This window comes from Takifugu flavidus, chromosome 11 (assembly GCF_003711565.1).
Source record: "Takifugu flavidus isolate HTHZ2018 chromosome 11, ASM371156v2, whole genome shotgun sequence".
NCBI classification, from domain to species: domain Eukaryota; kingdom Metazoa; phylum Chordata; class Actinopteri; order Tetraodontiformes; family Tetraodontidae; genus Takifugu; species Takifugu flavidus.
The window spans coordinates 12548743-12561758 of record NC_079530.1 but is presented as its reverse complement, the minus strand read 5'-3'; the positions used below and the strand labels follow the sequence as shown (position 1 = coordinate 12561758).

The 13016-nt window shown below is 50.1% G+C and overlaps 1 protein-coding gene across 25 annotated transcripts in view; it reads left to right on the top strand.

Annotated features, from left to right (window-relative positions):
• Window positions 1-13016, top strand: part of LOC130533371 (neurexin-1a-like) — a 163120-nt gene that overhangs the window by 74194 nt on the left and 75910 nt on the right. For all 25 annotated transcript variants that reach the window (XM_057046701.1, XM_057046700.1, XM_057046708.1 and 22 more), the window contains 5 exons: window positions 4708-4830; window positions 5046-5427; window positions 6061-6251; window positions 6635-6808; window positions 8971-9090. In XM_057046701.1, the coding sequence (XP_056902681.1) occupies window positions 4708-4830; window positions 5046-5427; window positions 6061-6251; window positions 6635-6808; window positions 8971-9090 (990 nt within the window). The remainder of the gene's footprint in view (window positions 1-4707; window positions 4831-5045; window positions 5428-6060; window positions 6252-6634; window positions 6809-8970; window positions 9091-13016) is intronic.

The following is a 13016-nucleotide window of genomic DNA, read 5'->3' as shown; positions in this document are numbered from 1 at the left end:
AATTCAGTCTGGGCGTCCGTGTTGCGTGTGTCATGACGCATGTTTACAGTTTTGGTTTTTGTCTCTGCAGCCTCACATGATGTGACTGATGAAAAGTTATGGGAGTGGCCTAGATGTAACGCAGCTGTAGATGCTCTTTCTGACTTGCACTTTGCATTGGGGGCAGTCGTTCCCCCCCGCGACCTTGTGGAAGTGGCGTCAGACGCAGAAACACGGCGAATCTAAATGTAGCAGTCAGCTGCAATACAACGGCCTCTCCTCTCCTCTCCTCTCGCCTCTCCTCCTCTCCTCTCCTCTCCTCTCCTCTCCTCTCCTCTCCTCTCCTCTCCTCTCCTCTCCTCTCCTCTCCTCTCATCCTCTCCTCTCTCCTCCTCCCCCCTCCCCTCCCCTCCTCTCCTCTCCTCTCCTCTCCTCTCCTCTCCTCTCTCCTCCTCCCCTCTCCCTCTCCTCCTCTCCTCCTCCTCCTCTCCTCTCCTCTCCTCTCTCCTTCTCCTCCTCCTCTCCTCTCTCCTCCTCTCCTCTCTCCTTCTCCTCCTCCTCTCCTCTCCTCTCCTCTCCTCTCCTCTCCTCTCCTCTCTCCTCCTCTCCTCTCCTGTCCTGTCCTGTCCTGTCCTGTCCTGTCCTGTCCTGTCCTCTCCCCTCCCCTCCCCTCCTCCCCTCCCCTCCCCTCCCCTCTTGTCCTCCTGTCCTCCTATCCTCTCTTCTCCCCTCCCCTCCTCTCCTCTCCTCCTCCTCCTCTCCTCTCCTCTCCTCTCCTCTCCTCTCCTCTCCTCTCCTCTCCTCTCTCCTTCTCCTCCTCCTCTCCTCCTCTCCTCCTCCTCCTCTCCTCCCCTCCCCTCCTCTCCTTTCCCCTCCTGTCCTCCTTTCCTCTCTTCTCCCCTCCCCTCCTCTCCTCTCCTCTCTCCTCTCCCCTCCCCTCCTCTCCTCATCTCCTCTCCTCTCTCCTCTCCCCTCCCCTCCTCCCCTCCCCTCCTCTCCTCGTCTCGTCTCCTCTCCTCCCCCTTTTTTCTTCTCCCTCCTCCCTATTTCACGACGGCAGCCGTGGATTGATGAGGCCATTCAAAGCGTGGAGGAAATACAGAGTGTGGTTTTATTATTCTCATTAACCTGCCTCGCGGAGCAGAAAGAAAGGGATAATGAGGGAGGGAGGGAATAGATTTTTATGCATGCGTGCCGGCATGTTTGGGTTCCGCTGAAATATTTGGGCTGGTGACTCTCGGCAGCATTTATTATTCAGGACCGATGAGGAATTTATAGCTGCCCCGCTGAAGTCATAATATCCGATCCTTCCGGCCCGTCTTCTGGAACGCCGGACGCGCCGCGTCGGTGATCCCGACAGGAGTGTGGCCGCGTCCTCTCCCTCTCCGCTGGAGTCTTGGTGGCGTCGTCTCAGAATCCCGTTGTTCCAAATGTAACAATGTGGGTCGAATGCTTTTGCATTTAAATAAGACGTTGAGACCTCAAACATGCTATTAATACACTGATCTGAATAACAGGGTTTTATTTCTCTCCCCATTTCATTCCTACTTCTGCTCAAACACTGAAAATAATCCGTATCGCCACTTTCCAATAAATTCATTGATCTTTTAGGTAAAAACACGCTGCACGTGTTTCCTTCAAGTGTACTAAAAACTACAGCATCAAACATGTTTTGCTCCTCAGATGTTGAACTAAAATAGAGAAGCAGGCAGAATACCGCTGGTCCCCCCCCCCCCCCATTATTGTCATTTTAAAGTGAACCAGATCTAATTTTGTCTGAGGAAACTGTTGAATTGAAGTTCCTGGAAAGAAGAGTCGGTCTTTAGCTCCTCTCCTCTCTTTAACCGCCCTTGCTATTTTGCTCTGTTATTTTTGTCCTCCTGCTAATTAATGCGTCTTGTCAGGCGCTGCAGCTCCAGTCAGCTCGCTGGATGAGGAATTTCAGCACCATCTCAAAGAACACATCACTGTCAATTAGGGGCCCCGGCTCCCCGCGGCTGCCCGGAGCTGTCTGCGCTGCCACTCCGCCTTAAACACTGTTAACTGGCGCTGAGTGACAACAAACTCACAATAAAATTACCGTGGCCTTCTTGTCTCACGATTTCCTGCACCGGCGTGAAGGTAGGGTCAGTCCCTGTGTAAGGGTCGGCCCCCAAGGGGCCACTTCTGCTTTTTTTGGTCATTTTGCAAACGTTTGCACACATTAATTAACTTTTATTTGTCTGATTTTTCCAAAATAATGGAAAAAAATATATATTCAGTTGTAAAATCCTGCAATAATAATGTTTATATAGTAAATTTGGTTGCGACTCCAGTTCGATGTGGCACTAGAGAGCTTCGCTGAGGCCCCTGTAGCAAATCTTCTTCATATAGAGCGTAAACGGCCCTTCTGCAGCGGCTTTAAAAGCTGTTTCTTTAATGTGCCGTCAGACATTTAATCACTGGCTTCTCTACCGTGTTAAAAAGCTGTGAAGCGTTGATAGGAGGCCCGAGATGATGTTGCGTCTGTTCCATGAACAGAATATTAGATTACGTTTACTCCTTCCTGTCTTCTGTGAGCTAGCTTGGCCATTTATCCTGAATGCTCTCTGCTATTGGAATAAATTTAAATAAAACGTTCCCCATCGCTGTGAAAGAGCCACATAACACATCATAACAAATGTGATGTGAATTAGCAAATATAAAACAGCCCATTAACACCGACAACATTCCTTGTAGTTAAGGGTCCATGTGATTTTTTGGGGGGGGGTGGATACAACGAACCTGTGGCACTGAATCCCCTGCAACCCTCATTAGGATTAATTGGTATTTAAAAGATGAGGATCTAAATTCTGAACATGGAAAAAGAAACAAAAACATCGCTTTTGCACGCAACAAAAGCCAATCTGCCTTCCCCTCAGTAATAATAATATCTAGGTAATAAAAATAAAATAGCCTTAATTACATCACAATTAAAATATTCTTAATCCAGCTGCAATTATGAGGATGTTCTTATTGGCTGCGCTGAATTAGAGCTTCATAAAGAGGCTCAATGGTGCTCATAAAAGAGCAAATTAACTGCTTTAATTAAAGTGTTGGCTTTTTATTAGCATCATCCAAAGTACCAACCTGCTGGGGGACTTTGGAAAAAAGGTCCTGATAAAGTCACTGAGCCGTGTCGCATCCGGCTCGTCCGTGAGCTGCCAGTCAAAGTGGGCGTGGCCGACGGGTCCAGATAACCACCATTTTATCGCTCAAACCTTTTCAGGTCCAGAAGCTCTGGGCTGTTTTCTTGTTAGGTGTGGGCAGAACTGGATAATCTGATCCTCTCACACAGGCCCGTGTGGCTCCCGGGGGCCTGAGGCAGGACGTCACCGCAGGGCCGCCACATCTGGAGTACAAAGGCTGGACAGATGTCGAACGTGCTTGGGATGTGCCTCTGAACACGAATGACCTCCCTTCGCCTCCCCTCCTTTCTCCCCTTGGAGAGCGGCAAGGACGGGATGATGGAAGGCAAAGATCAAGCACGCTTTCAAGTCCAACTCCATCCCATTATTTCATATCTCTCCCTCCCCGTAATCCCTCTCCAGTCGCCTGCTTTCAATCCTGCCCCGGTGTTTAGTGCTTACAAAGCATAACCGGGGCCTCCGAGATTGAGTTTGTCCCAGTATTTTGGAGCGCTCAGACGCGTGTTCCCATCTGAGGGCTGCAGTAGGACAAGAGCAACCAAGTGGCCATAAATAAGTGCAGGAGACGGAATCTGTCACCTGATGAATCGTCCCTGCAGCGACGGGGCGTCCGGAGAATAGAGTTTATTAATCCAGTCGCAGCAGCACGTCCGCGCTGCCCTGTTTGCTTATATGTGCCCAGCAGGAACACATCAGAGCTCTGTACCCATTCAAAGATGCTCTTAGACGGAGGCTGTATGAAAAAGTAATGTGTTGGCCCAATTGGAACGCTGTTGGAATTTCTAAATCGAGGAGTTCTTGTCTTGAAGCTTGTGAGGATGCAGACATTTGGGCAGCCGCTGTTTACGGCCTCATTTTAGATTAAATCTTCACCTTTTATTTATATTTATATTTTATTATATTTACATAAGTGTGTCATGTCAGCCTAACTAATAATGGGGGGGAATCACATTCTGTATTTCCTACTATATGTATTTCCTCCGTCGTGTTTTTAGCTTTTTAAAGGTTTTTTGTCCCCTCCCAAGAATCACTCTCATGCCATTGTTTCATTTTCTGCGGCAGAAACGGGAGGAATCAAAAGGTGTTTTGCACTTTCATGAATAAGAATGACGTTCGGCTCCCGGAGGCTTTTTGCAGCTGTAGATTTTTTTTGTCGTTGTTTGCTGCCACCTAGTGGCGTGACGGCGGTACCGGCACCAACCTGCCGCGATGGGTCCCATTTATCACGTTTATTTTGTCACTTTTAGCAAAGCGGTTAGCTTGTATATTGAGGGTGGTGATAACATGACGGCCTAAATTGCTCCTCCGTTCCCTCTTTTTTTTTATATATATTTTTGCGAGCGCTGAAATTGGCCCCCCTGTCTAATGGTGCGACGAGTACAGCAAATGCAAGTCAGAATGATGTGTTTTTAGGGCTCATTAACTATGTTTACCTTAATGTCTTGTTTTATTCTGCCTCTGTCAAGACTCTACTTCTGCCCCCACCCCCCCAGGCTGTCTTGAATGTTGTCGCTGGCGGGTGCGTGTGTGCGTGTTAACAATTGTTTGGACTGTCCCGCAGGCAAAGGTCCCGAGACCATTTTTGCGGGTCAGAATCTGAATGATAATGAATGGCACACGGTACGTGTGTTCAGGAGGGGCAAGAGTTTGAAACTGACCGTAGACGACCTCCCGCCGGTGGAAGGTACCTCGCACCCTCCTGACACAAAAGACACTTGTTCCCTTTCTGAATGTAAAGTTGTCCACAGACATAAGTCGGCGAAGCGCACACAGCTGTACCACGGTCCAAAAGTTGAGCACAAATAACAAAGACCCAGATGTTGTCACGTACATGCTGGATAATTCACATTAGCTGCCACATAACTCCCCCCCCCCCTTCCCTTCTGCCGTTGATCCAAGGTCAAATGGCGGGTGACCACACCCAGCTGGAGTTCCACAACATAGAAACGGGCATCGTGACGGAGAAGCGCTTCATGTCCATGGTGCCCTCCAACTTCATCGGGCACCTGCAGAGCCTCTCCTTTAACGGCATGGCCTACATAGACCTTTGCAAGAACGGCGACATCGATTACTGCGAGCTCAACGCCATGATCGGCTTCAAGAGCATCGTCGCCGACCCGGTCACCTTCAAGTCTCGCTCCAGCTACGTGACGCTGACCACCCTGCAGGCCTACTACTCCATGCACCTGTTCTTCCAGTTCAAAACCACGTCCTCCGACGGCCTGATCCTCTTCAACAGCGGCGATGGCAACGACTTCATCGTGGTGGAGCTGGTCAAAGGGTAAGAAGTCCTGATTGGACCTGCTGCTGTCAGCGTGAAGACCCGAGGCTGAGAGCAGAGCTAGCTGGGTTTTAGTCCTCATTTAGTCCTCCGATGAATGCCTTGTTTTAATTATTCAGCTCTTCCCAAACAGAATGCAATCCGTGACAGTTCTCTTGTGCCGTTCGGATCCAAATTTAAATTCTTTTCTTATCACCTCTGAGCCAGAGTATTTACTGAAGGAGCCGCCGGCTATTGCTGTTTTTTTCTAATCTTCAGGAAGACACAACAAATGCCCGACATAAAAGCAAATCAAACGGGCAGGGGCGTCCTTCTTCTCGCCGTTTTGCAGCGAGAGAATGACCTTCTTTTAAGTATCGCCTGGAGTTGAGGCGTTTATTCGGCGAGCGGAACATTAAAGTCCGACGTTCTAATTAAAACGAGCGTGTGGATCCCAAATTGCCTGTAAATCAAAGTTTTGAAGTTTTCTTCAGTGCAGCCCAGAAACCTTTTCCCAACTCCTGACAGTTCTGTCACTCCTCCCGCGACAGCTGGGGCGGGCGATACTGTGGCAGCAGAACTTCCTCGCTCTAGTTTTCAGGGATTCTTTCCCCTTTTCCCACGTTTCCCGTTTCCCGCCCTGTCCGATGGCAGTTACCTGCACTACGTGTCCGACTTGGGGAACGGGGCCCACCTGATCAAAGGCAACTCCAACAAGCCGCTCAACGACAACAACTGGCACAACGTGATCATCTCCAGAGACACCAACAACCTCCACACCGTCAAGATCGACACCAAGGTCACCACGCAGACAACGACCGGAGCCAAAAACCTGGACCTGAAGGGTGCGTGGCCGCCAGCGTTTCTGGCGTTTTTCACACTTCATTAAACTTTGCCAGTTCATATTAGTGAGCCGGAGGTTGTTTCTGCAGCGTAAAAACCTCCAGGGATGGAGAGGAGAAAGTAATAGCCCTCCCTTGATCGTTACCACCATTAAAGGCACCCTCAAGCGAACAATTCAATCACCAAAACTGGGTCTAAAAGAAATCAAAGTGAAGCATCAGCGCGTGGGGTGTAACATTACATCATATTCATCACGCGAAGATTAGTGTGTTGGAATCATTTTGGGAGGATTTACACCACTAAAGGGTCAAACGGGCTGCCCTCCTCCAAGTAACGCGCCTTGTCTCCGCTAGAGGTCACTGTTGTCACGCTTATGCCCCCGCAGGTAACCTTTATGTCGGAGGCGTGGCCAAGGACATGTACAAGGATCTGCCCAAGCTGGTGCACGCAAAGGAGGGCTTTCAGGGCTGCCTGGCATCGGTGGATCTGAACGGGCGGCTCCCAGATTTGATGTCAGACGCTTTAGACTGCGTGGGTCAGATAGAGAGGGGATGCGAAGGTGAGTCGGGGAATTCCCCTTCAGAAGAGTAACTCAAGTCTTCCCGTCCACTGAGAAACACACAGAAATCGACGCCCATGAAGCGCTGCGGCGTTCGACCTCTGACACGCCTCTCACTTTTCCCTCAACTGATCCCTCTCCCCGCCATATTTGTCCTGCCAGTCTGAGTTCCTATTTTATCCTCGTGCTGTTCGCGCTCGCTGGATCTCAGAGTTTGCCGGTAGCAATGTTTATGAATTATTTATGAAGCCTTTGTTGCATACATGAATATCATTTGCTCAGTCTAATGTGTTCATGACATCCCGGGACAATATTTGATTTATTTTTCAACTTCAGTCACAGTTTAATTCCACTATTCATCCTGTCTTGTTTTATTGAGCACACAGCCTCTGATCTCTTCATGCTCCGACGTCACAAGTGGTGGCATCCAGTCCAATCCAGCGTGGCCCCCCCGTCCAATCTCTCCCTTTCTTTCTTTCTTTTTTTGTGCAACTCGGTATCACTGGTTGCTCTGCAGAAAATGGGTCTGATACAATACATTTATTGAGTTGAGCTAAATGAGCCTGAAGGTAATTTAAATGTGATGATGGTGGCGTTTTTTGGGGGGTTTTTTTTTGTTCTTTTTTACATTGCACTGAACCCAGCCGAGCGTATCACATTTGCACCGCGTGTTTTGGAGTTGCCATTAGTGCCCACCCACCCCCACCCCCGACGGCTCTGACGTTGTGGTGTTTTACTAACGACTGCTATACTTTGCCTCTTTTTCTGTCCTTTTTTTTTTTTTTTTTTGGCCCACAAAAGTTGCATTGACGAAAGCTGACCTGCAAGGTAGATTCCTCTGTCTGTTTGAACCGTCTGTGATGACTTTGCCCGGTCTTGCCCCCTCCCCAAGACACTCCGCACCGTCCGCGTCCCCATGAGCCAGATGTCTCCTTGGAGTTTACCCACCTCCCGTCTGTAACGGGCTTCAGTCCCATAGGAATACAAGCGCCACTAGCATCTTGTATCCGTGTCTATGGGGGGGCTCACATTTGGCTTTGTGCAAATGTATCCTGTGTTGTTTTTTAGAGGACTTTAGTTGTTTGTTTTTTATTATCAGTGATTTTTAACATGGTTTTCCACCCACACGTGGAGGATGCATGACAGTTGCAACAGTCCTGCATGACGCTCCTGAAGTCTTTATTCTGAGGGGACCTCAGATGTTTTGCTCAAGTGTTTAAGCATCATCCGAGAGTCCACGTCGCAGGGGTGCGCTGACCAGCCCTCTCCCATATAGAACCATTAATGATCCCTTACTGATCACACGTCGCTAACACACATGCTAATGGGAACCAGCTGTGGGTGTATGGTGCTACGGCTCATTTAAAGCTGCCGCGTGGACATTCTGAAGAAAATGGTCAAAACTTTGTCTCAAAGCCTTCATGGCAAAGACATACAATCCCAAAAAAGGAATACTCTCAGCACTTCGTTGTCACATAGCAACGTTCTGACCTGATGCAGCAGGACGAAATTGGACATAATGACAAAGACGGAGCGATCTACCAAATAGCAGGTGTGGGCGTGCTGGTTAGCTCGTTTGTGCTCAGATAGACAGGAAAAAACAACACCAGACTTCTGTCATCGGGACCTCCAAACACCAACATACAGGTCCTCTTCATCGTCCCGTCACTTTCTTCCACTGTTGTCGGCCTAAACAGGATCCATAAAGACTGACGCATCCATGCTGAGGGCTGATCTGGGGGCAACCTGGCCGATATTTGCCCTTACACACAGTTTGTTAGAGTATAGGACTCCACGGTTGCCATGGCTACACTGACAGAAACCACAATACATGAAAACAAACCAGGGGTTGATGCGACCCAGCTTGTCGTGGAGCGGCGCCGTTAACGATGCTCAAACTTTGCCCAGTAGAAGCCGAAAGGGCAGAATTTGGTGAAGCGGCCATCGGTTCTGTGTGTTTAACAAACCTCTGAAAACTGCCCTTCGCCAACATAACAACCAGTTTCTGGACAACGGGCCGAACGGTGGCCGGGTCATGTGTGTCTAACAGCTGTTAGGAGCCACCAGACTGTACACACAGCGCGCCTCCGTTTGCCCAGGGCTGTTGTCAACATGAGCAAACATGGCGCCCGTTGTGACAGAACCCGTCTCTCCGTCTTCAGGCCCCAGCACCACCTGCCAGGAGGACTCGTGCGCTAACCAGGGCGTGTGCCTGCAGCAGTGGGAGGGCTTCAGCTGCGACTGCAGCATGACCACCTTCGGAGGACCCCTGTGCAACGACGGTAAGGTGGCCCTTTGGGCCTTTTACCATTCTCACATCTCCTCTCAGACCTTTTCCATTTGGTGGGGGCCGGATTAACCATTCAGTGAACAACAGGGTTATTTTATCACATTTTTATCGGACTTTTTGCTGTCCTATCTTTGAATCCCTATTTTAATTTCACTGAAATCTCACTCAGTTCCCACTAGGGGGCGCAACAAACATGTTCTGCTCAATAAAACAGGACCAGCAAGTCATCCAGGCCCAACATACACAAACCCAATAAGCAGGTTCCTGCAGCACATCTGCTCGCCCCGTCCTGTCTGTCCTCTGTCCCTCAGACCCCCAGTGGATCTGAGGAAGGGAGGAGCTCCTCGCGACCCTTAGTTGTGCGTGGAAGGGAACCTTTTCCCCCTTTTCTTTTCTCACTGTTATACTTATTCATCCTGGCCGTGGAGCTGGTTTACAGCAGCAGCAGAGCGGCTCGCAGGACGCGTATGCATACATTATCTCCTGTACCTGAGCGTGGCTGCCGCAGCCTGCCTCCTCATTCCCGCTGACCCCGGCAAACAAGAGAACGAATCAATTTATGGGCGCCAGGGGAGCGCAGGATGTAGCGGTGAAACACAGCTTCCAAGAAAGGCCTCTCTGCGGCCGAGGAGCCGAACCGGTCCTTCAGAACGGTGACGCAACTCGGGCCTGCCAGGAGGAATCTGAGTGGGAAGAATGAAGCCGGAGCTGCTTTTTATCTCTGCTGATGGATCGCCGCGGGGATGGAGTCGGAGGGAGCGGGGATGCTGCTTGGAAAGAGGCCCAAAGCGGAGGGAAATGAGTTTTCGGGATCTGTTTGCAGCAGCTGAAATGCAGGCGGGTTTACAGCGGAACGGGATGCGTCCAGCGGCTGTCAATCACGCTGAAAAAGAAGCATCGTCTTTATTGTTGCTGATGTTAGAAAGGATGGAAACTTTTTTCCCATCAGGCGGGGCGAGGGATAGCACCCAGCGCCTTTTTCACACGTTATATTTAGTAATCTGGCTGCTGAATCGATAGTTTGTGTGTCTGTTGTCGCCTTTCAGGCGTGTGTGTACACAGTCTGTGTCGTTTGTACCCGCATGCGCTCCGTGGGCGCCGGCACGCGCGACGTCTTCCGGGGAAAAGCGCTGGTTTTCTACCTGTTCTGGAAGGGACGACGGCAGAGATTGAGAAACAACCTGGAATTCTTCATCTCTCACACGCGTCTGGAAGCTGTGGCGGCTGGTTCAGTGAATACACACGCTACCACTCGCTTCCACTTCATTAGAACACTACTAATATTTAGTGGAGTATTCAGTAGCCGAAATTTCACGAATTTCCCGGCACTCGGCACGAGAGCGACCCGTTCTTCCACAAATGTTTGCACCATGGAAGTGACACTTGAATTCAATGATTGAATGCTAATGCTAATAGCAGTAGCCGGAATTTAAACTCTTTGTAAGCTAATTCCACCATGTTTAAGCTCCTGGAGTTAGCAGGGCCCAGTTACACTGGAGAAAATAAACCAAATTTCGCCCGGCTCCTCTGCTGGTGCTTGGCGCTGGCGTCTAGACCGGCTCCGGGCGCTCGCCGGCGGCGGCGAGGCATCGGAGGGTAATGCATGAAGACAAACAGGACGGTGTTTGCTGCTGAGCCAAAGTGGGTCGTGGGGACGCTGCAGCCCGGCCTTCACGCAAATTGGGTCTCGCCTGGCTGCTCCCGCGTCCAGTCTGCAGGGCCGCTCCATTAGTGCCATGTCAATATTGTAGCAACAATGAGGACGTGCGCCGATCTGGGCCGCCTCGTCTCTGCCCACGGGCCAAAGATGCGTCCCGTCCCGGGAGATTCCCCCCCCCCCCGCCCCTCGAGTCAGCGTTCCTGCTTGTGTAGTCGTCCCGTTAGAAGAGACCGATTCTCCTGAACCATCAGACGATAGCGAATTTCACCGACGGTGTTAAGTGATTCCGGGGTGGGAGGAGACCGGAAAACGACTTAGTTGTGCCTGTTTCGGCTCCTCGGGCGAGTTTCTGGAAGTTTAATTTGTGGTGAAGTAGGTCGGCGCATTCGTGAGGATCCTGCAGATTTATCATCCCGATAAACGCCAAGCCCGCTTTGTTCGTCCCCTCCGCGGTGGCACGCGACGAGCACTTCCTTTGACTGGATCGATTAAAGGGGCGGGGCCTCCGTCACAGGGAAGTAATGTGGCGTTGGGCCTGGATGTGGCCCGCTCACACGCACGGATACGTGCTTTTCCAGTCCAGGTTGTATGTTTCCAAACACTCCGCAAAGCTAATTGTTCCAATTAAGTTGCAAAATAGATGCAAATTCGTCTGCGGCGCCGTTGTCGGTGCTCGTTTGCGGGACTTGCTGACATTTGTAAATATAATTGCGGCGATCCACTTCAGCGCTGACACGGAGAGTGAGGAGCAAATCATCTGTTTGCTAATGTTTGTGCCGTGTTCAGACCCGCTGGCAGAGCTGGCAGAGAACACGCCAGGTCGGATCTGGATCTGTTCCCGCCGTCGCCGCCATTAGCCGTTAGCCTTTAGCCGTTAGCCGCTCCTCTGAACGGACTCTGAAATTGATTATTTTTTTCAGTAATTGAAAAGTGTTCCGTGGGTCGTTCCTCTTCCCTCCTGGTTGGAAACAATTGTCCTCGCACCGACTGCGGCATCTGTGACGTGAAGCAGTGGCCATTTTAGGCAGGCTGTTGGCATGGAAACCAGGTCTCCCTTTGTTCGACCGTAGATGCTGTAAGATGCCTGCGAGCCTGCCAAGGCAGTGATACACACACACACACACACACACACACACACACACTCAGATAGGTTAATGGTCTACTCGAGTGCTGGTAAAATACGTTTATTGTGTGATGTGGCTTCACGCTGATGTGGCGACATTAGTGCGGATGAAGAAAAGTGAAATTATGGGCTGGCAGAAATACAAGCTCGGTGGGGAAGAGTCATTTTAGGTGCATTTGGCTTTTACCAGAGTTTGCAGTGATTATGAAAACTGTGTGTGTGTGTGTGTGTGTGTGTGTGAGGACCAGTGTTTGTGTTTCACTAGCAAAGGGAGGACATTTGGTCCTCACAACTTCAGATGGCTGTGATGGTCCTATAACCGGTTTGGGTGAAGGTTGTGGTGAGGGTTAAGGTTACCGGTTACCAACTCACCTGTTTAGTCTTTACAGAGAGCAGAAATTCGACTATTATAAGATGTGTTGCAACCGGGTCAGATTACCCAAGTAAAGGCAAATATTCCATCTTTTTTCCTCTTTGTTGACGCTATTATAATTCCATAGTGTCCTCTCTGTCACAGGAATACAACAGCCTAATTAGCTTCAGAATAACCGTTTTGTGTTAGTGGGCGTCTCTGCTCCCATCGACTTGGCTGATCAGCTCCCCGGGCCTTCGGTTGCCGGGGGCGACCACTGTGGCCCAGTCAGCTTTGTAACGGGACATTTGCACTGCCAGTTACGGAGCCAAGACGGACAGGTGTCGTTCTAAATCATCTCCAATCAATAAATCATGGAATTTACCAATGAGGCGCAGAAACGTCTCAACGACGGATGTTCACAGCAAAGAGCCTGAATGTTCCTTTGAACAGGAAGAAACCTTGAGCGGGACCAGGGGGACCACGTCTGGTATCCTGTCGCCTTGCTGTTAGCATGTGTAGCTAGTTTATTGCTGTGAAACAGGCCAATTATAACAACCATCTTGGTTCTGAAGGTTTGCACATCCTGGCTTCAGCTGTAACAGGAGAATGTTTGGCTGCTGTCGAACTCTACAACGATAAATAGGGAAAAAAAACTACTCCTACTAATAATACTTCCCTGCCGGTCTGGAAGCGACGAGCTATTGTGATGTTTTTGATGTCTTGAAGGAAAAGCGGCGACACATCAGAGCCTTTCCCGAACCGCCTTTTCAGCAGTCGCTC